Here is a 23,679-nt window from a genome sequence, read left to right on the forward strand (position 1 = left end):
CCAGTTTTGGTCATTGGATTAGATTTGATCCTGTGTTCACGATGTAGAATCAGATTCATCCATCCAAAGGCTTTGTTTTAGTCACACTCTCAAATCAGTTATGATTGATTTTTTTTATATCATTATTTATTTTTTAAATCTCCAGCAGGGTCATGAGTTTCATTTTTCATCTTTTTGTGTGCGTCCTGTGTTTGTGTGTGAACTGAGGGAGTATAACACAAGATGGTCAAACAAACACTGGTTTAAGTTTGCAGTAAAAAAGTGCGGCAAGCCGTTTGCTTATCTCTACTTTAGAGAAGTTAGAGTTATCGATCATCTCTATATAGCTTATTTTAGGAGAAAAAGAAAACAGCACAGTATTTTAAAGATTTATAGAAATATTTGAGATTTTTATGACATTCAGCTGACTTGTGGTGTGCCAAAAATTGATGTGATATCGGTTAAGAAGCAATACACACTCTTAAGGGAAACTGTTTTTTTCCCTTTTGTTTTGTTTGTTTTTTATTTATTTATTTATTTTGCCAGTATTCCACGTACAGTATATCAATGCTATTTCAATCAATCGAGAATTTATATATAGGTCTCAGTGAAATAGAAACTATTTAAAATATTGAGCTAATGGCTGTCACCTGCTTCTTTTAGATTCTGTAATTAAAAGATGAAGTTAAAATTTAGATTTGTGTGGCGTGAATAATTTACAAAAGAAGATCGCACACATCGTGACACGTTAAAGCCCATCTTTGCGGATTTATGATCTAAAAATTATCTCCCCAGATGGAACGTCCTTTTAAATCGTGTGTACATCATCTGAGAGCTTGTTGCATTTCAACATAACTTTCATTCAGTTTAGTCTAAATATTTAAGATGATGAAGAGAAGCTGATGTGAGCAGACTTTTCCTCTGTATCCTAAATATGTTTTAGGGGAGAAAAAAAAGGAGGAAGTAATAAATTTACAAATGTAAATGCGTGTTTTGTGTGATGACACCAGAAAATCATTTTACTTCTTACACAAGTTGTTTGGTTAACAAAAAGAAATCGGACTATGCTCTCTGCTGCCCACTGGTGTTCTTTTTTTCATTTACATTTTTAACAGTGCAGTCAAAAATGAAATATATTTCATTGCCAAAATGTCCAAAAGTATGTGCACCTCTGACCATCACTACAACTAAACAATATATGTGGGTCTTTTCAAATCTGTGAAACATAAAACTGAAAAAATACAACTTAGTCTGCATGCTGTAGCTTTACAATAGGACAAACAAGCTCCATGAGGACACATTTCATTAAGGAAGAACTCACATGTCCTGGACAGACACCCTGACCTCAACCAGTGGTTGAGGATGAATGAATAAACTGGAACACAAATCCCCAAAGCCACGCTCCAGAATCAAGTGGAAAGCTTTCCCAGAAAAATGGAAGCTTACAGTAAGGGGGTGTAAAAACTAAATCTGGAACGCAATGTTTAAAAAGCATGCAGTGGCATAATCGGTCAGATGTCTACAACTTTTGTAGAAGAATAGGGTATAGCTAAAACTGATGTTTAATTCTGGGACATTCTGTGTGATGTCTCATGTTAATTGTAGCTGCTTTAGTCTCATCACAAGCAGCTTAAAGTTTCTAGATTGTATTTTTTTTTTTGCCTTAAAAACAACAACTATGGCAAAAGCTAATCTTTACTACTAATAATGGTACATCTAATCTACACAGTATGATTGAAAGACATTGAGCTGATACTAGTTAGGAGTTAAGTTGTAAGCTGTTAATATTTCTGAAAGAAAAAAAAGGATGAAACCACACTAAGCTCTTGCCTAATAACCACCATGTTTTAATTTTTTTTTATATAATTATTAATTATTCCTTAAAGTATATGAGGGTCGTTCAAAAAGGTTTCTCAGTACGCCAGAGCCATGATCAGTGTGTGTGACTTTCCCAAAGACAGATGCATCTCTTCTGCAATGTTCCAGACAAACTGTCAGTTTTTAAGGATCAGGTGTTTAACTCGCTGAACGTTCACAGGAACGGCGCTGAGCCACCTCAGCTAAGATCATCATTCACAGACGTACAGTCTTCTTTAAAACAGTTGCACAATTTAAATGTTTTGCTGCAGCTCAGAGTCTCATCACTATAATGTGCTTTAAGTCTTCTGTTAACATCAACCAGTTTTATGCCTTTATTAACAAGAAATTTTATCAAAAGTCCCAGTTTGACTTAAAGCATAGGAGATTTAATTCAATTCAAAATCCAGTTTTGCATTTATCAAGATTATTTATTTGTGGGTTCATCCCCACAATCAACATCCAACAAGGTAAAAAAAAAATATAAACCCACTCCCTGCTGTACATCTCTCTACACACACACAAAAAAAAAAAAAAAAAAAAAAAAAAATCAAACTCTCCCCCTTAATTGATGGTAAGGACGTCACTCTGGATCTCGTGGCTTAGCTGCGTCTGCAGGTCGCTCAGTTTCTTCTTGAGCACAGCGAGCGCAGACATCACGATCGTCTCGGGCCGGAGAGAACCGCACGACTCTACATTATAATAAAACCTGTGGAGCACAAACACGTCTGGTTTAATATTGAATAACGTTTTGTTAAAATAAGGTCTTGCTTTTTATCAGTTTTACAGTTAAACTGTTAAATACATTTTGAGTTGAATTCATATTATTTGTAAAATTCTATATGAATGGATGTCTCTTTGATTTAAAAAAAAACATATACTATATGCATTTGTGGACACCTGAGCACCACACGTAATGCTTATTGAACCTTTCCTTTCCTTATTGAACCTTATTGTTTATTCCCTCATTGCTGATGATATGATAAGCTCTCTCCACTTTTCTGCGAAGTTTGTCCCACTAGATTTTGGGGATGTGTTTTTATTCAGCTAAAAAGGTTTTTAGCAGGACACTCAAAGTTCTTTCACTACAACCTTAACATATTTATATTCATGGAGTTTGCTTTGTGCACAGGAGCACTGTTATGCTGGAACAATTTTTTGTGAAATTGTAATGCTACAGCGTACAAGAACGAGTTGTCATGTCCACATTTTTTTTTTTTTTAAAGTACTAGTCAAAATATTTCTCTAGTGCTATTGAGATCTAATATAAGAAAGATGTGTTTGTCGCTACATTATGCAGCAGCGCCACGTCGTGTCACTTACCGCTCCGGTTTGCCGTTAGGGTCGTATGGAGCTTGCACTTCTTCCTCCTCAAGCTCGGAGTACTCGCTCTTTGGCCTAAGATGGAAATAAAGCGCAAATAAATGTTTGTGCGTTTTGTCTTAATATATCACTGTTAAATCCTCATATCTAATTGGTCAGAGAGCCTGTTGATTAATTTTCTGTAAGGGCAGCTCTGACCGTGGTTCTAACAATACAAAATCAAAAGGTTTTATTAATGTTCTTGCTTGAACACATTGTCGTTTCTATAGTAACAGCTCATGCAAGAGATTTTTAAACAAATGTGAGTAAATCTTTGTTATGTTTAGCATTTTAAAGCTGTAACATAACCAATTAAACATCACACACCATTCTTCAGGACGGGGGTACACTGTGTGTCTCAGTGCGTTATCTGGGTCGTACTCGAAGGCCACACCCGCTGTCGGGTTCCACTTGGCGTGTTCTTTACCAAAGCCCTTCTTGGCGTACGCTCGCAATCGGAGCTCCTGACCCTTTCGGAGCTTTACCAGCAGAATGTCTGAAATCGAGAGGACAGGACCGAAGGTCAAAGGTTAAGCAAAGACACACTCAGAATGGTCGAATTAACATGTATTAGTGTTTCAAGTATTTATATTGCAGTAGCGTGAATCTGTTAATAAGTAGGTCACCATAACTACAAGTGACTAGGGGTGGGTGATACGGACCAAAAATTATTATTATTATATAATAAAAATTACAGTTATATTTATACACTAATACATCACAATATTTTTTTTTATTGTTCAGCTTTAAGTCAAAGCCACATGTAAAATGTCACAAGCACTTTCATTAAAACAAACTGTGATCAACTTAAAAAGCAAAGACTAGGTTTCATTCCCTTTTTTAAAACACGCAGCAACACAGAAATGAAAAAAAAAAAAAATAGGCCTGTCTCTGAGAACACTTCTCTTTCTAGGTTGTTCTAGATAAGAGGGCGAGTGGGGGCGGGGCTACACAGAGACATAGTGGGAGAGAATGTGGGTGGCGCTCTATGGAGACACAGAGGAAAAGTGCGGTAAGGGCTGTGTGGGGGCACTTTAAACAAATTATATAAATAAAATAAAAACAAAAACTGTATATATATATTTTAGAGATGGGAAAAACATCACAGATACATCACAAAATTTATAGTTTTTTCTTTTGCTTGGGATTTATTCCCACCAGTCATTTGGCCACTTCCCCATCAAGGCTACAACTACCAACCAGGGAGGATAAAGACTATCACGTCTTTTCTCCGAGCCATATAAAGACTATCACGTCTCCGAGCCATATAAAGACTATCACGTCTTTTCTGACAGCGGCAGACAGCATCTCTTCTAACTGCTCACTCACGCACCGGAGGACAGCACTATCTACTTCTTCCGCTGCCATGAGCTCACATACATCCGTGACTGGCTAGAGCCAAGACTGATGTGACAGCGCTAGAGTCCCTCCCATCTCACCTCTCTGGGACAGCTCGGCCAATCAGTTCTCTCTCTCTCTAGGCTTCCGGCTGCGGGAGGCTACAACATCACCTAGGATTTGAACTTGCAAGCTACAATACTGATTCACCTTTCAAGGGCCAAAATAGATTTTTTTTTAATTAATTTATGTCAGTTTGCCTTTGAAGTGGTAAAATGTTGCTGTTCCTATATAATCTTGCAGGTGGTGTACTCTAAACTATTCACACAGCACATCATCCTGCCAAGTTTGTTCAGAATTAAGACAAAACCTGAAAACAGATGACATTGAATCTGGATATTTATAAAAATCACAATACTTACACAATCACAATACAAATCGAATCCCGTCTCTAATACATATCAATATAAACAGCATTGTCTCATTCTATATCTCATTTCAAAATATTAGGAATCCCTCAAAAGGTAACTATTATAAATAAAAGAGCAGTTGTTAGTGTCCCATTTCTCAAACGCTGAATCTGCAGTAAGCGTAAAACTGTGCTTTTCATACAAAAGCTCTAAAAATGTTTGTGAAAGTGAAGTAAACCGATGCGATGCTTGAATGTAAAAGATGAGAATCCAGATCCTCACCATCCTGCTCTACGTAGTCGTTGGGGTCGTTATCTCGGCTTCTGGACGTCACCTAAAGAAAGACAAAAGATGAGATTTATCTTGTGCACGGTGAAATCCAGTTAACAAAATTAAGTGTGTGTGTATAATCCAACTAGAGTGTGTATACAGGCTGGCGTGACTTACAGGAATAACTCGAGGGTTATTGGACAGCAGATCCCGCGAGGTCACGTGACGCGTCTGATCTTCCGTGCATCTCACATCCAGTGTGAGTTCGACTGAACATTCTGGACAGAAATCGTCACATGTGCAGTCCTAACAGAGAAGCAACATGGATGATGTAGACAGTTCATGTACTCGCACTAGCATTTTGTACGTGATAAAGATTCTCTCTGTGTTATGCTTTAATTTATTCTACATTGAGTACAGCAAGTCTGATTTTTGTTTTGGGAGCACGTTCATAGGTCGAATTAGAGACCCATAGACTTACCCTTGAGTACTGCATTTTGTCTACGATGTCATCGCTGGTCAGCGGTATGAGTCCTGAAGCAATGAGCACGTCATGACATTATTTCATCTCATATATACGCACATATACACACACACGTGATAAAAGCATCAGGAAGAAAAGACTTAATAATAAACTAAACTGTGGACACATACCCACTCTGTGCGCGATGAACTCGTCATGGAGAACCGAAGAATTGGCGTCAATCTGAACCCAGTCGATTGCTGCAGATGTAAAAACATGATTACAAGGTTTGAATTAAACATGTTCGATATGCTTTGAGTGCTTACATTTGATCATAATGTGAATGTGAGGACGCTTACCGATAGTTGGAACCTCGGACATAAACACTCGCCTGATGGAGTTGGCCACCCTGTTTTAAAAGGGGAAAAAAATACGTTGTTGAGTTGAGAAAGTAAAGCTTGTGTCTTAGCAGAAGGGGCAGTTTCAAATAAAGCTCCGCTTTGAGGCATGTGTAGTTTTGCTAAGGGTCACGTGACCAATGACAACAAAGGCCTCAAGTCAGAAGGCTTCTCTCTCTTCTTTCAGAGATAATAATTTGATAACACACACTCATAGGACCAGTTAAACATTTGGGCACAAGTTTGGATTTGTTTCCTACATTCAAAACTATGGAATAACATATGGCATTAGTTAATTAAGTGACAACAACACTTTTGCTTTTGTAAGACATTTCTTGCAAGAACAGTATTGTCAAGTGCATTTGCAAAATCCATAGGGCACCATGATGAAACTGGCTCTCATGAAGATCTTCCCAGAAAAGCAAGACCAAAACTTACCTCTGCTGCAGAGGAAAAGTTCATTTAGAGTTACCAGCCTCAGAAATCACCAATTAACAAACTGCACCTCATATTAGAGCTGTTGTAAAGGCTTTACAGAGCATAAGTAGCAGACATCTCAATATCAACTGTTCAAAGCAGATTGTTGCATATTCTGGACGCCTTCAATATTGTTTTACAGTGTAGAAAGAAATAAAGTTAAAAGTCAGAAGGTGCGTCCAAACATTTTACTGGTAGTGTGCGTGTGTAACTTTTAATGATGAATGCAGCTACATGTCTATATTAATTGTGCTGCTTGTAGTGTCACCAAATGTGTAGAGGAGAAATGAGGGGTACATCGGGAGGAGAATGTTAGAGTTGGAGCTTTCAGGCAGGAGGAAAAGGACAGAGAGGCGGTTTATGGATGTGATGAGGGAGGACCGCAATCAACCGCTTCTCACCCATTCATCATCTCAGATATTAACATTATCCAAACTACAGTGGAATTATAAGGCTAAAAAGTAAACTGTTTAATATTTTACCGACTGTTTAGTTTTTATTATTATTATTATTACTATTGTTAATATTATGCTCGCGGTGACATGCAGGAGGTTGGAGTGACAAGGGAAGAGTTAGATGGAGACAAATGGTCTGATGTGGCGACCCCAACGGGATCAGGCGAAAGAAGACGACAACACAGGTGGTCATGATACCAGAGGAAGAAAAAAAAATAAACAAAATAGAAAATGTAATGTTATAGGTTTAATCCTGAGTGTTATAAGTCACTGACACTGGAGACTCCTTACATAAAATGCTAAATAAACATCTCCAAGACAACGAGCTTATCAATCCCCGCGTTAGTTGTTACTATGGAAATCATATCATATAAATAAAAGGAGAGCAGTTATAATAATAATAATAACTTGTGATTTCCCTTGTAACCGAAAATACTTCACAATATTTAATAAAGATCTTCTGTCCAATCAGAATCAACCGCTTCTCACCTGTTCATCATTTCAGATATTAACATTATCCAAACTACAGTGGAATTATGAAGCTAAAAAGTGTTAAATATTTTACTGACTGTTTAGTTTTATATTATTATTATTATTATTGTTAATATTATGCTCGCGTGACTAGCAATCTTAGCTAGCAGTCTGCGCTAACACACTCACGCCAGGTCCGTGTTCTCGATCACAAACTTCACATTTTCGTCCGTCAGCTCTGTGATTTTCACCGTCGGCTGGTTGGCGTACGGCATCTTCCACAATAATTTACTTTACACGCTGCTCTGTCTTCTAGAAAAGTCTCTTCAGCGATCAGAGCTCGGCGCGTCCTCACCACAATAACATTCACCGCCACTTCATTGGTGCGTTATAGCGCGAGCTGTTCACTTCCGGGTTCATCCTGGCGAGCACTTCCGGCTATAATAAAAGCGCGATTTGAAATACAGATTTGAAACTTTTAAAGATTTTACATTATTATACCATTATATTATTATGGATTTGTTAGAACAACGTTGCATTAATGATATGTTTATTTTCATTAACATGTTTAATGATAATATATTTATAAATGTAAACTCTGCACCTAGGATTTATCCATTTTAATATTCATGTAGAAATGCCCTTGTTCAAAGTGCTACAAAAATAAAACTTAAAACATTAACACAATATTATAAACTATAGATATTGTAATTTAATTAACTACATTAAAATCATTTTTAAAAACTTAACTTTCAACAATTTTTTAAAACTTTTGTTTTTAAAAACCAATTTTAAACTGTTTTTTTTTTTCCCAAACAATTTTTTCAATAATTTTTTTTTTTTTTACTTTCACTTCAGAATTTTTACTTTACCATTTCAATCAATCAGTACCCAACAGGGTCTTTGTTCATAGCCAGAATAAAATAGGAAACTCATTCATTTAACCCTTTCATTTGGGATATATATATATATATATAAATATAAATAATTATATTATCTCTATATAATTTTTATTTTATTTTAATTTTAACAGAATGCCACCAGTGAGCCCCAGAACCACGTTAAACCCCTTAAGGTAGTACATTTCAATGGTTTTAAATTATGTTGTGACAAACAAGCTATAGCAATCACAATCAAATTCTGTTCTGTTTCCATCTTGGGGAAAAAAAAAGTTTCAAATTGTTTTTTCTTCTTTAATTAAGCAACTCAAATCAATCACACCGTTTAATGAAAACTTTAATGTCAAGTACAATATATGCTTTCTCCTTCAAAGTTTATACAGGGAGCAAAATCAAAGCTATGGGGTCTGATTTAGCACAGATGACCCTGCTCTATGAAAATGCACTGATCTGAATAGACCGGATCTAATCTAAAGACTATCACTCAATGTTCAGATGTTCCTGAATACTATTTGGTAAATTTGAGCAGAGTTGAAGAGCGCAGAGATTTCTCAGAGCAGTGGAAAGTTTGATAGCTGTACAGGCTTTGGCATAGACAGCCTATTAATGTGAGGGTGAATAAAGCAGAGAAATAAAATAACCCAAACCAAACTACATTTACAGCAAAGTGTCTTAAGGGCTCCTCACAGACATTCATATGAAGCTGTGGACGCAGAGCATGACTGATAAATAGTAGATAAAATGGAGGACTTGGAGGCTGGTTTATCTTCTCTGGTTCAACCCTGTGAGGTTCTTCAGCTGCAGTAGAGGGAAAAAAAGGGGGGGGGGATCAGTATTTGATTCAATTAGTTTAATTAGTTGTTTAACACAAAAACACTTATTTTAAATTAATCATTAAACATGTTAAGTGTCTTATGTCATATGGAAAAAGTTTGGTAAGACCTTGTCAAGGTACATGCATGATTTCCTAATTGAGAAAAAGTAACAACCTGTGCCTTTTGTTGTAAAAAAAAAAAACAAAAAAACAAAAAAACAGGCAAGTTGACTAGGGATGCACAAACTTTTTCCATATGCCGATAGATGGCTGTGTATGTAATTGAGCGCTCTAACCGTTACTGCAGCACCCATCAAACCCTGAACCACAGCTTCTCCCGTCGACTGCACCTGCAACAAAACAGCCGCAAGTGAAAAAGTAATCCTGATCAGGGAATCATGGTGAATCGCTGCTCAGTAAAGCCCTATGTACCTGTTTGGCTGTGTTGGCTACATTCATGATATCCTGAATACGGTTGGTGAGGAAGGTCCAAGTCTGCTCAAAGTCAGGGGATGTGTCCTGTAGCATCACAAGCTCTGTAGTGTTGTAGATTCCTGTTAATGCCGCACGGCGCGTGTACCAATTTATCTAAAAGATCAGGGAAATTTAAACCACAAAAAATGTTTAAATACATATTAACACACTATCTTTAAGCCTTACAGAAAAAAATTAATAAAGGTTTCAAATATCTTTCACAGTGGTGGAAGGTAATGAAATACTTTTTTACTGTTACTCAAGTACTGTCTCCACATATCTACTGTATACATTACATAAGTGGTTTTATTAATAGATACTTTTTAATTTTACTCCACTACATCTTACAACAATCTGTGATTTCTACTTCTACTTCATGTTACATAACAACAGTGCTGTGCCGCATCTGTGCTGTGCATAAAGCTGTAATTAAGCCACCTACTGACTATCATACATAGTTACTTGATTTGCTTTTCCTCCAGAAATCAATCAATCATGTAGCAGGTGTTGGAAATCAGAAGTTTACTTCTGTACTTTTTCCTCAAGTTTATATATAAAATGGATGACTTCTGCCTACTCTGCCCACCACTGTTGTTTTATATTAAATAAAACAAGAACATAAATGCATAAATATCAAAAGGATAAAACAGGAAAACAATCGTCAGGGTGGTGTGGCATGGTGACATGGCGACATGGCAGTGATACGTGTCGGAAATGCACAATATAATAAAATCCAGTCACTCGGTTAAAAAAATTAAAAACAGACAAGTGTAGATTGAATTGAGTGAGAGAAGAAAAAGTGCAGTCAAGTGACTCCTTCAGACAAAGACACAGGAAAAGAGACAAAGGGATAGCAGAAAGACGAGCTGTAAACAGAGACACTCACGTCTGTGGAGCGATCTCCTGCGTAATACCAGATGTCATCCACCATGGTAGAGAGGTGCTTCAGGCTGTCTGGGATGTTGTGAGGAAGCAGCAGTAGACTCATCGCCTACAGAGTTATACATTAACACACACACTTACAGTCTAGGACTCTGACAGGAACATTTAAAACGCATGTAAAAGCAGCTTGATCACCTGCGGCCAAGTGTCGATGTACGGGATCAGCATCCTGAGCCGAGTCTCGACTGCGTCTCTCAGGAACTCATCGGTCTTCTTCTTTCTGAAAGGCACAGATAAAAAAGTTAGTACCAAAATTGTATTATTTTAAAATGAAGATATTTATATAGATTCGCGGCCTACACCAAGACTTGAGACTCAACTCAGTCTCAAGGAATACAACAAAGAAAACTAAAGTACATATTTTTTCTTGTAATATTTGTGTATTAGAAGGTTAAGTGTTATTTACTGTGATAAACATCCACTCAAACACCCTTTTACAGATAACAAGCTGATACAAACTGATTTATTTTATAAATCTTACAGGTAAAAGTTGTCAGGAAAATCTTCTTACACTCTGGAGGTTTAAATATTCAGGGACTCACGTCATTTGCGAATGATCAACTTCAAGTTGTAGAAATGAAACTTTACACTGCAGTTTTATCCGAGTTACACTGTCAAGTTTAAATAATCACTTCAGTAAATGCACAAATGTAATGACGAGTGACTAGAAATAAAAGAAAATCTCATGTGTCGCCTTGTTCCTGTACATTCCATCTAGCTTGGCTGTATTGATGAATCCTCCACCTCACTTCTTTTTACATTCTCAAAGAGGGGGGGTGGGGAGGGGGGGCGGTTGGGGGAGACACATCACACCCTCCTGAAGAATAGCTACTTAACTTTCTACAAAATGATAACTTTGTATTTCCATCTCCATTTCTTCCATCATCTACCCACTTGTTTTTCCACAAGTTTTCACCACGGATCCATGTCCCATAACACAAGATCATGGGGACTTCAACTTCTGTGTTAAGTAACATAATGGACAGTTTAAAATCCGATTTGAGTGGGTAGAGCATTTAGACCGTGATATTTAGGAAATCAAATTCCAAATCTAATTTTAAACAACCTCTAGATGTGCTTCAACTTGGATTTTGATTAAATAACTGACTAATGAACCTCATGAAGAACATAAGATAGATTTGGTAAAACTGATCACCCATGTTTGCTCTCTGCTCATATGTCATCTGTTTTGAATTTGCTCAGAAAAGCATCCTGGGCTCGTCTTTCCCACAAATGACCAAACAACTTTATTATTTCTGATTCAATTTAAATTAAAGGCTATTTTTTTAACCCTCATGTTTTCCTGAACACGTTAGTGTATTTTTTATTTTAATATATTTATTTGTATAGCTTCTGTTGGTTTATCAGTAATTGTACTAGATTTGTCTGGAGACAAATCTTCCCAGGATAGTTTTCCTCACAAACTGTTACTAATAAGTTACTTGGATACTCACTCTGCTTGCCCGAGCTGGACTTGGTTGTTCTCCTCAGCCAGAATGCCCGCGAGCTGAGAGTTGCACTGGCTGATGAAATGCAACACCAGGTCTCCTGCACCGTTATCAAACATTCCAGCCGAGGCAGCCGACAGCCCTAGAGTCTTACAGCACAAAAAAGGGGAGTGTTACACAGCAAACCTCTTTATATCAATCACATCACTCTATCATCAAGTCTCTGTTGTTTCACCTCTGCTCCTGCAGCGATGGCCTCCACAGTCCAGCCGTGCTCGGGTACAAAGTCCAGCGCCGCGTTCAGGATGCGAGCCTGTAGCTGCTCCTCGGTCTCATGATCCTCAGCCTGTTCACCGGCCTGATCCTGATAACTAACGCACAATGTAAAAAAGAGACACGAGGACTTAATCTCATATAATGCAAATAAACAAACCAGTAACAAAGCCTCAACAAACTGCATCTGGTACTGTGGCTGTTATTAGAATGATGAATGACTTTCACAAATAATGCCAAGTAAACAAAATTTAAACATTAATGGCTACAATTATTTAGCAACTTATACTGCGGCCATGGAAAAAAAAAAAGGAGTAATATCAGGCTTGCAGGGGTGCGCCGTTTTATTTTGTTTAATTCATTTACTTATTGACGGGTGTTGTTGATAAAATACTTCTGTTTTATTTTATTTTTAATTTATTAATAAACAAGTGAGTATTTTTTATTGACGGGTATCATTTTAATTATTTACTAATTGGCAGGTGTTTTATATTTTACTTTATTAACTTAATCATTCGTAATTGTAAGTTTTTTTTTATTTATTGGCTCATGTGTACTGTTTTTCGACCGATTTAAATTTTTACACTTAGATCTCTGTTATTTATTTATTAGCTCATGCATGTAATTTTCTGCTAGAATGTACTTTATTTTATTCATTATAATTTTACTGAAAGGATTTTACTTAGATGCAAGTAATTTATTCATTTGCAGATTTGTGTAGTTTTGTTGTTTTTTTTATTTATTGACGTTTCATTTACCAAAACAAATATGTATAATTTTATTTGGTTTATTTACTGACAGTGTGCAAGTTATTTATTTATTTATTGATTGTCAGGCGTGTGTTATTTTAATCTATTTACTGGGATAACAAGACTTTATTGAATTTTATAATCATTTTATTGGCTAGTGCGTATTATTTCATTTATTGGCAAGTGTTTTTTTTTAAGTTTAAATTAGGAAACATAATTTACCTTATTTAGGTATTGTATTTAGGTCAATTCTTTTATTTTTATTGTATTATTTTACAGTCATTATTTAATTTCATTATTTACTGACAGGTGCACTTTTATATTTAATTTATAGGCACAAGTAAAGTATTTTCTTTCTATTGTTTTTTTGTATTGACATTATTTTTTAACATATTTACTAGCATGTGTGCTTTATTTAATTTTATTCACTAATTAATTTATTTCATACAATACCTTATTTAATTTATTTACCGATAGTTATTTACTTGCTAATCTATCTAACTACTGTTATAAGTATGTTTTTTTTTTTTTAAGTAAAATTTTAGTTTTATATATTTACTGGCAAATCGATTTATTGTTTATGGGCCAGTGTACGTTATTTTGATGGTGTGTTACGCAGTTGTATTCGTTACCCTGTGTAGTTGTATTTCTTAATATATGTGTGTTACTGTTATTTGGTTTATTTATGCAATACATGTGTATGTGAATATACGTTAGCGTGATCGCATGTGAACAGTAATACTGTATGATACATACAGTTTCATTAGTCTTTTTTTTTTTTTTTTTATCTTATTGTAAGATATCAGCTAAAACCACCCAAACGTGAGTATGTTATAGTAGGATGTGTTATGTATAGAGCTGGTGCAGGTTGGACTGTCTAACCTGGTATTGGTCTGAGGATCCTCGTGCTGAGCGTCATGTGCACAGGTTTGATCCGTGGAGCAAAATGACTGACTTGCTTCTGAATCATACGTCTGCTGGTGTTTAGGGTTGTATGGAGGTGGTTTATTCTGGTGAATTTTGTCATCTGTAAATCTGAGGATGGCAGCACTATGGAAGGCTCGTGTCAGAGCAATGTACTGGGGACGAGGGCTGCTCCGGACCACCACTGCTGCAAAAACAGAAAAAATACTTATTATAATTGATGACATTTCTCATGACTAAAATTCTGATTATGCTCCTATGCGTTAGTGCTTTACTATGTAAAGATGAAAAAAAATTTCCATGAATAAATTCAGATATAAACTGGTTGATCGGCCAGTGACCAAGGCTGGCTGTTTTTCAGGTTGATTAGCTGTGACCACTGATTGGCCGATCAGCCTCAGATCGAAATAATGCTGCATCGAGCGCAGAAGCTTAGGAGTTGTGCAATAAAAACGCATTTTTATAGTGTTACATTATCAAAAAATGTGTTAACAGCGATCTGCCTTTTTCTTCAAACTCCGTGAATGAATTAGTCTCAAACCCACTAATTACACTACGTGTGCTAATTAGTCAAAGTATGTTAAAAACTGCACGCACCCACTTAACCTGCGTCGCCATTTCTTTATGATCCTACAGGTGGCCAGTGATGGGAAGTTCGGATCATTTTACCAACTCGGATCTTTTAGTCTCATTCAGCAAAATGCAAAAAATCTTTTTCTTTTTTTTAGTTATTTCATTCATTTTAGCCAAATGTAATTAAAATGCCTCCCAAATGTTCCCCAACATCTACTACTTACACAAGAGTTGATTGACACAACAATCAGAAATTTAGAAATAATAATAATATCAGATGACAGAGATATTTGTTGCTCAGTTAAACTTTTGTAGTTGTAAGTTAGTTTGTACTGTTTGAATGGTGCACTTGGTTTTTGAGTCTGAAAATCAATGTCATAGGGAATGGACTGCATTTAATTGCTCATTAAACTAAATGAAGAATTAAAGTTTAAAATTGTAACAAAATCGGGGGGAAATGTAATATCGAATCTAAATATTTGTAAAATTGTGATACTTATAGGATCACAATACTAATCAAATCGCCACCTAGGTATCGTGATAATATCGTATCGGGAGGTGACTGATGATTCCCATCCCTGACCACAGCACAGTCCCACTTTCCAAACAAACTTTCTCCGTGTTTCTGTATGAAACATGTATGTTACTGGTAAAATATTTCTAGCGAGCATTCTAGGATTTATTGAAACCTTGACTATCTAAACAATGCATATAAGCCAAAACAACAACTTTATTCACTGTAAAGTTAGATAGAGACTCAGACATTAGGGTGACCTTGCAACTATGATGTAACATACATATTACAATTAGAACGCAAACGTGCAAAAAATATATATGTGCAAGTTTACGCAAGAAAAACCCGCATAAAAAGTCACCAGGCCAGAAAGCGACTCACTAGGCCGAGCTTACCGCTGCCGAGACCCAGCAGGGCTCCTCCAGCGCGTAGGCCTCGAACCAGCGCCGCCATATCGACAGCGGGACACAGGATGCTTCCTTTAGCATAATAATGTTAGCCGCGCTGACGTCATTACATCGCGACTCCGGTTACCAAGGATACAAGGATTAGCAATTCTAAAGTCAAAATATTCGCTAGCAGAATATAGTTTATATTATATTTCGTTCAATGATAGTATATAATGTATTGTTCCCGCTTTATTTTTAACAAAGCTAATGGGTTTTTTGTTGTTTTGTTTTTCTTTAAACCGCGGCTCTAAAACGACTAGCGTGCTAACGCTAGCAAGGAAGAAATGCGTTATTTTATCGCGACGCCTGTACGTGAACGAGTCGACTCACCGGACAAAACGGCAAGTTGAGTCTCGTGTCTCTATCTGACGGACATTTAACATTATTAGTAAGTATAAAAGCGTTTTATATATATATTATGTACATATTCATTCGTATCTTTGTAATATTTAAAAGGAGTACCTCGTTTTTTTTTGTAGACTTTGTTTCTGTTATCAACACAAGGTTATCAATATCAGTTTAACTAACACTTGTTTTTCTCGAATTAATTAAAAGTAAGGCCATGAAAAACCAGCGAAGAACTTGTAAATAATACATAATTGGGACCAAAATGTACATATTAACAGAATATAAATAATATACATCACACAAAACAACAAAAGCACAGCTTCATGATAATGTTGTTTTTCTGCTGAGTCACTGTGCACGTTACATTAGTCAGCAGTATAATAAGTGGTTTTGGTGGCAGGTGGTCATGGCGGATCTGGGACTGAAACAGGGAGATAAAGTGATGGTGGTATGGACGCACCCATCCTCTCCTACAGCTTTGAAGGAGTTTGCTGAGGTGCTCGGGGCTGTGGTTGGTGGCCAGAACCTGGTGTCCCTTGAGAACATGGAACAGCTCAAGAGATGTGAGTTACTACAGAGTTTTCTGGAGTTTGTGGTTACTATCTGGGCATTGCATGTTTGACTATGTGCATGTGTGTGTGGTACCCCTGTGATTTACCAGCCTCCCATCCAGAGTGTCTCAGCCTATAAAATTTAAGGTTTAAACAGCTTTTCCTCCTGTTTCAGCCTCACACTCGGCTTCAAGTTACGACTGGGTTCTGTCCCAGCTGCTTCCTGACATCGCTTCAGTCCACAGCTCTGAGATTCTGGCGGAGATGGCCCGGGTCCTGAAACCTGACGGGAAGCTGGTGCTGGAGGAGCCAGTATTAGGTTAGACAGCGTTTCTTGAAGGATATTAATATATGAAAGTAATATTAAGCAGCATCTTACTCATACCGAACCTCTTAGTCTGGCTTAAATTAACTAAAACAAGGAATTTTAATTAGTGATATGATTCTCTCAGTTTTTTTTAGACTGTATAAACCAATCATTGTTGACTTCTTCTAATAATTTCTCTTTTTCAACTTCTATTAGTTATTTATTGTTTCAAGTAAAGATGCATATGATAATTGGAGGAAGAATTAAAAATCAGACAAAACAATGTACAGTCCAGAGTCTGAGTGTGTAACTGTTTTTCACAAGTGTATTTGGCTGAGCTTGAGGTAACCTATAGGCTTTGTTTCATCACAAACAGCCAACAGGAAGAGAAGATATGCTACTTTGAAATTTCAGTGGAAAACACCCTTATTTCATAAAAAAATTACCTTTAAAAAAATAATCAGTTAATCTAAAAATTTAACAGATGGCGCTGTACATTTTTTAAATACAAGCTTATCAGTGTGCAATTCAATTCCAGGCGGATGAAGTCGCGGGTACATCTACTGTTGTCTACTGTCATGGATAGATAAATCGAAAGATAGATCGATTCAAATAATAAAATTAAAGTACATTTGATGTATATAGTGCTTTTAGCAGTGGTCATCGTCAGGAAGCTGTTTTACAGAATCAAAAACCTATGAAAATTAGTTTGAAAAGTGTGAGCAAGAACATAGTAATTATCAGATTGTCCCTGTTAAGAAAGTTGAGGGGGAAAGTGGGAAGAGGAAAAACGTCTGGACATAATAAAAAACCTTGAGAGGGACCAGAATCAACAGGGAATCCATCCTCATTTGGGTGATACAGATAGTAGGGTGAAAAATCTATTTTAGTTTCAGTGTGACAACTTTAATTTGTGTTATTGTGACGATTTTTGTACGAACTAAATACACTGCCTGGGCAAAAGAATAGGGACACCCGATCATCTCGCCCATGTATGACTCTGTGTGAACACCTTTGCGACGAATAGGAACACAGACTGCATTCCTCATCTCCTCACCAGTTGTCAGTGGACACGGAATCCTCACAGCCACATTCCAAAATCTGGGGAAGCACTAAATTCTGAATGAGATGCAGGAAGAAAAACACACATGGTTGTGATGGTTGGGTGCCCACAAACTTTTAGCCATTCAAACCAAGAACACTGTAAGCTACACAGTAGGAGAAAATCATCAGTGAAAACATTTAAAATAATTGCCTTATGTTGCTAAGGGAAGTGCTTCAGAGGTTTACACAGTCGTTGTGGTTAAATAAAGAGGATGAAAGATTGAACGTGTACTCGCAGGATCCGAGGAGGTGAGCGGATATAGGACAACGGGGAAGCTCATGTCAGCCCTTAAACTGTCCGGCCTGGTTTCAGTCACAGAGGTGAGAACAATCTTCATCAATTATAACGAATTTCAATTCACTGTGGGACTGATGTTCCTACTTTTGATGTAAGGTACAACATTTATCCCCCCTGTTTCACTAGAATCCTGTTAAATACAGAATTAATTTTAATTAAATTATTTTTTTAAACCAGTGCACTGTTGAATTCTTAAATCAGATTGGGATTAACTCGTTGATCAATTTCCTACAACAGCATCTCTGAGGGTAGTCCTGGCTACTACTCAAATCTCAGATTGATACGAATGCACTCTTTCTAATATGTTCTATAATACTTCTAATGACATAGGATTTAATAATGGACACTCCTCACAAACAGATACAAACAAAAACTTAAGTAATTCATTAGATGGTCGTGTTTCCTATAAAGAGACTTTTAGAAGAAGTCTCCAGCATCCATCACTGCTAAGAATGTTTCTTTTTTAAGGCTTTGGGGTTTCTTGGAAACGTACTGCTTTATTTTTCTTTATTCTTATGAAAGAACAATTTCAGCTTATAGCTGCTATAATGTACAGGGTGAAAGGAACCAACATGTTACGTGGATGTTCTGCAACTATAAGCCTTTAAAAAGCATATTGTTTTGTTCTATAATAAATATAACAGTGCTGTCATTGGTAAACAGGTGTTATGTAAAAGGAATAAAACATTTTATGATTTACAGATATAGAAAAATCATCTTCAAGATGATAACATTAACTTTCATTTCTGTGTACTCTGGTCTACATAATGCTAAAGCACTATAGATTATCTCTGACTGCTTTAAACATGCCTTATTTTCAAATCATAATTGAATGTAAAAAGATGTATGTATTAAATTCTATTCTGTCAAAGAAGAAGAGGTACAAAGCCTTCTTATCTAAATGACCTGACTAACACTAATCTGTGATGAACTCTCTAGGTGAAGAGTGAAGCCCTGAGCCCTGAGGCTCTTAATCAGCTCACGAATGCTCAGGGAACATCTCTGTCCAGGGTGCGAATCTCAGCTTCTAAACCCAACTTTGAGGTCGGATCATCATCTCAGATCAAACTGTCCTTCGCCAAGAAAACAGGTCAGTCCATACAGATGTATGTTCACATCCTGGTGACGGTTTGTGCCGTGCCAGCATGTGAATATAGTCACCTCCAAAACCAATTTGGCGGGACAAAAAATCTGTAGCATATAACACAATCAAGAACTTAGACAAAAACACACACATGCAAGTTTGATCAATGAATTACAAGATATTGTTCCAGTTAATTAGGAATAATTATCTGTACTGAAAATCCCAAGAACCACCATATCCCTTGATAAAGCTCTTATTTTTTTTGCTTTGACTTGTTGGTTGATTAAATTAATCGTCGTTTTTTTTCATTCAGAGACGATTAATGCTTTTGAAATTGTTTAGACAAACTTACAAACAGTAAATGGTTAAAATCGACAAATTCTCAAAACAAAATACTACAGAAAATACACAAGATTCGCATTCTCATCCTTGAGTTAGTTCGGGAAAAAAGGTTATGAGACATTTAATGCTTATTAGATACTTTTAGTAGATTTTATTCTTTAAAAATGTGAGAAATATAGCTGCGTGAGACAAATCACACAGTAAAACTAGTGCTACTAAATTAAATCGAAAATTACTAAGCCAAAAAATCTAATGAAATCCATTCAACAGTCTACCTGTGATTCACAGCTCGACTGAAGACGAATGAATGAATGAATGAATGAATTAGTAAATAAATCATTCATGGTCTGGTTGTCATGGCAATAAGCCATGACATTCAATTCAGTTTACATTTTCAGTTAAATTTATATAACGCTTTTAAAATTGGTCATTGTCTCAAAGCAGCTTTACAGAATCAAAAACTGATAAACGGGTTCGAAAAGTGTGAGAAAATCTGTGTAAATCATAACGATCAGTTTTGTCCCTGATGAGCGACAGTCTCGAGCGAGGGACTCCCTTAGATGGCAATAGGTAGAAACCTTGGGAGGAACCAGACTTAACGGGGAATCCATCCTTATTTGAGTGATAATGTATAGCAGGGATTGATCTGAACTCATACTGTGTGTTAGGAGGCTGAAAGTTCAGTTAAACAGGTGAGGTGTTTATATGGCCTTAATGTGGAGTCCACTTTCGTTGTTGGCTAAGGTACAAAACGCTGGGAATTTCAGTCCTGAACTATTGAGACATGTAGCTCTGTAAGTGCTGTACTGCTGTTGCTTTTCAGTTCGTGTTAACCTGTAGGATATTAAAAATGTTCACATTGATGTGCATGTGGCGTGACATTTTCTCCAGAACAATCTTTCGCTAACTGACGAGCAACATGTATAAAAATTGCTTGATGAATTAACAAATCTCTAAATGTTTTTACAGAAAAGCCAGCTCTCGATCCAGGCGCTGCCAAACTCTGGACTCTTTCAGCTAATGACATGGATGATGACGATGTGGTAAATAGAGATTATTTTTATTTTCAAAACAAATGCACCTGTATGAGCATGCTCCATGTCTTAGAGATACAGCACTGCTGTTTACATTCAGGTGGAAAGTCAAACACCTCATTGTTGTATGAGAAAAGAATAGTTTTGGAGAAAGACCATGTCCTTACACTTCTAGAGAATCTTTCAATTCATGATTGTATTATGGAATTCTGAAATGTGTTTTAAAGGTCCCATTTTGTGCTATTTCTTTAACAATAATTTAATAAGTATGTGTGTATGATCTAGCTGAAATACAGCTAAGATAATGTATCTTTTTATACCCGAGACTCGCTGTTAAACTTCCAATTGGCTAGACACAAAATTAAATACAAAATAAAAAAGAAGATAGTATTTTATACTGACATTTTTTGATTTGTTTAGAACTATCTGAACATCTAAAAATTACTAGAAAAGTAAATCGCCCAACAGATGAACTATTAATATTATTATAATTATTTTCTCTTACAATAATTTGCTCATGTCTCTGTGTAGGACCTGATAGACACAGATGCACTGCTGGATACTGACGACTTAAAGAAGCCCGACGCTGCGTCTCTCAGAGCGTCTTCATGTGGAGAATCAGGAACAAAGAAGAAAGCCTGCAAGAACTGGTAAGGACGCTTAAAGAGGATTAGCGTCCCCTTCTCTGTAGAAAACCTGAGCTTTAAGTTAAGGCACAAAATGATTAGACATCATCTGCCATCATGTAATCACTGTAATTGCTGATTGTGTGTGGTCGTTTCTCGCTGCAGCACGTGCGGGCTTGCGGAGGAGCTCGAGCAGGAGAGTAAAGCCACACAGAAAGCTGCCCAGCCGAAATCCGCCTGTGGGAATGTAAGTGTACGGATTTTAGCGCTGAGGTTCAGCCTACTTTTTCTGCATATAGTCAATACAGCTCTTCAGTTCATTATAAAATTTTTTTTTTTTCTTTTCGTCTCTCAGTGTTACTTAGGAGACGCTTTCCGCTGTGCCAGCTGTCCGTATCTCGGCATGCCTGCGTTTAAACCAGGAGAGAAGGTCGTACTGGCCAACACACAGACTGCAGATACATAAAACATGCTGAATTCCCCAAAGCGATGATTCATTCCTTTATTTATGGTCATGCCTGGATTCAACATCAACATTAGACCTGAATGATTTGGAGAGCTTTAAACTCTTTCACTGATGTATAAATGAAATCTTTTGAACATTGCATAATTTTGATGTTTAATACACAATCTATATACTATAATATATAAGCTTCAAAAAATTGCCACTGCTATTAAAATCTGACATTCTTTTCTTCATTTCATTGATTCAGTTTTCCTGGTGTTTTGTTCACACCTCAAATGTTCTTTTGACCATGTACTGTGCAAAAGTTTTGAGCCCCCTCCAGGCTTCCTGAAGGACCTTTACCTCATTTCAGAGGAATTTTAAATTTGTTAAGCCACATAGTGACCTATGAATTATTTAAGCATAAAAAACCATCTAAGTTATACTGGTGATGCTCAGTGCTGATTGGTTGGAACAGACGAGGGGGAAAATGAGGTCGCTGCTGAGGTTGTTACATAAACAACCAATTTTTTCATTGTATCTCTAGGCACTTTACTGCCTGTCAGTAAAGCATTAATTGCCATTAGTTTACATAATTGAATTTGAAATTAATATGAAGAAATGAGGTCTAGTTCAAGACTTTTGCATTGTACTGTTGGATATACAGTGCAGGATGACCCCAAAGTGGGTCTGGATGCATAGTGTAAAAATGTATATCAAAATATAAATTACAGCAACTGCTCAAATTGAAAAAACATCAGATGCACTGCAACTTAAATTAACATGTCAGCATCTAATCTCTGTTTGAAGACTACCAAATACTGTTGTGTCTTAACAGGGTAGTTCAGTAAAAAAATAAAAAATAATTCAAACAATATAGGTTTAAACCTCAACAGTATTAGCTAAGGTGTATCTGAGGTTTGCCTTTTTAGTTTAGTACCTGGAGCTATGACTACCTGGAGCTACAGTATGACTATAATGGAGATAATTAGAAATTGATCTAGCTTAATCAAAAAGAACAACGTAATTTTGTACCAAATTGAAGTGACCACTTTGGGCTACAAAAATTAATTTGAGGATACATTCCACATTTAACAATATAAGTTATAGTGAAAATATAAGGAGGCATTCAAGTCAAAGCGGAAATGAAGGAGTTAAACCAAGTGACATTTACATAAGACTTCAGTGATGAGACTCTTAGCCACAGCAAAACTTATGAATGGTGCAAACGTTTTAAAGAAGGCCGTCTGTCTGTGAATGACGATTGCGGCTGAGGTGGCTCGAAGACCACTGCAGTCGTTCCCATGAACACCTGATTCTTGAAAATCTACATAACTTGACTTCAAGTTTCAAGAGACACATCTGTCTGTGGGAACTGTTACAGGAACTCGGCTTGGAGATATCCCCCATACAGTCCTGACTCCGCTCCAAGCCATTACCACTTGTTTGGGCTGTTAAAAGGAGGCAGTCTGACCACATGCCCTGTTACAGCATACTGAGAGAACTTTCTACCTTAAGAGTATCCAAGCACTAAATGAAACGCTGAGATAAGTGCATTAGTGTAGAAGGGGATTCTATAGGGAAATGAAGGGGGGTTTAATCTCATAACTGTGTTTTGTACAAATAAAAGTCCTTGTTTGACTTGAACCCTTTGTATATTATCTGCATAATTACAAAGGAAAAAAAGCAGGCCGCAAAGAGCATTATAGTTCAGTAATACTGTAACCTGAGTATTGTTGGTAGACTTGATTGGATTCGATTAAAATTTAGCACTTTAGATTTGTCTCAAGCAGCGATTTTTCTTACAGGTTTTAAAGTTTTAAAAACTATTGAAAGTATTTAATAAACATTAAAGTGCTGGGTAACTTGTGTTGTTGATATATATATATATATATATATAAATATATATAAATATATATATATATATATATATATATATATTTTTAAGTCATGCCTCATACAAAGTGATCATCTTTTGTTTTATGCTGATCTTTTGGGCTT

The 23,679-nt window shown here is 36.5% G+C and overlaps 3 protein-coding genes across 5 annotated transcripts; 1 reads left to right on the forward strand and 2 right to left on the reverse strand.

The window, feature by feature from the left end:
• Positions 1 to 2,246: 2,246 nt before the first annotated feature.
• Positions 2,247 to 7,855, reverse strand: polr2c (RNA polymerase II subunit C). Its single transcript, XM_053505532.1, has 9 exons — positions 7,670 to 7,855; positions 6,039 to 6,088; positions 5,871 to 5,939; positions 5,698 to 5,750; positions 5,394 to 5,522; positions 5,229 to 5,280; positions 3,526 to 3,694; positions 3,160 to 3,234; positions 2,247 to 2,545 (listed from the first exon to the last, which is right to left on the reverse strand). The coding sequence occupies exons 1-9, from the start codon at positions 7,753 to 7,755 to the stop codon at positions 2,401 to 2,403; spliced, it is 828 nt and encodes a 275-aa protein (XP_053361507.1). The 5' UTR covers positions 7,756 to 7,855; the 3' UTR covers positions 2,247 to 2,400.
• Positions 7,856 to 8,698: 843 nt separating this feature from the next.
• Positions 8,699 to 15,595, reverse strand: coq9 (coenzyme Q9 homolog (S. cerevisiae)). 3 transcript variants are annotated; one of them, XM_053506421.1, is made up of 9 exons: positions 15,486 to 15,595; positions 13,962 to 14,190; positions 12,293 to 12,428; positions 12,064 to 12,206; positions 10,745 to 10,829; positions 10,554 to 10,658; positions 9,626 to 9,781; positions 9,490 to 9,543; positions 8,699 to 9,177 (listed from the first exon to the last, which is right to left on the reverse strand). In XM_053506421.1, the coding sequence occupies exons 1-9, from the start codon at positions 15,541 to 15,543 to the stop codon at positions 9,142 to 9,144; spliced, it is 1,002 nt and encodes a 333-aa protein (XP_053362396.1). In that variant the 5' UTR covers positions 15,544 to 15,595; the 3' UTR covers positions 8,699 to 9,141. The 3 variants fall into 3 exon arrangements, with proteins under 3 accessions (XP_053362396.1, XP_053362397.1, XP_053362398.1); XM_053506422.1 differs by having other exon boundaries at positions 13,962 to 14,187; positions 15,486 to 15,576; XM_053506423.1 differs by having other exon boundaries at positions 13,962 to 14,187; positions 15,472 to 15,488.
• Positions 15,596 to 15,777: 182 nt separating this feature from the next.
• On the forward strand, positions 15,778 to 21,945 carry ciapin1 (cytokine induced apoptosis inhibitor 1). Its single transcript, XM_053506424.1, has 9 exons — positions 15,778 to 15,927; positions 16,288 to 16,450; positions 16,614 to 16,757; positions 18,088 to 18,170; positions 19,087 to 19,237; positions 20,543 to 20,616; positions 21,139 to 21,257; positions 21,399 to 21,480; positions 21,589 to 21,945. The coding sequence occupies exons 2-9, from the start codon at positions 16,294 to 16,296 to the stop codon at positions 21,697 to 21,699; spliced, it is 921 nt and encodes a 306-aa protein (XP_053362399.1). The 5' UTR covers positions 15,778 to 15,927; positions 16,288 to 16,293; the 3' UTR covers positions 21,700 to 21,945.
• The last annotated feature ends 1,734 nt before the right edge of the window (positions 21,946 to 23,679 follow it).

Source organism: Clarias gariepinus, chromosome 10, assembly GCF_024256425.1.
Source record: "Clarias gariepinus isolate MV-2021 ecotype Netherlands chromosome 10, CGAR_prim_01v2, whole genome shotgun sequence".
NCBI classification, from domain to species: domain Eukaryota; kingdom Metazoa; phylum Chordata; class Actinopteri; order Siluriformes; family Clariidae; genus Clarias; species Clarias gariepinus.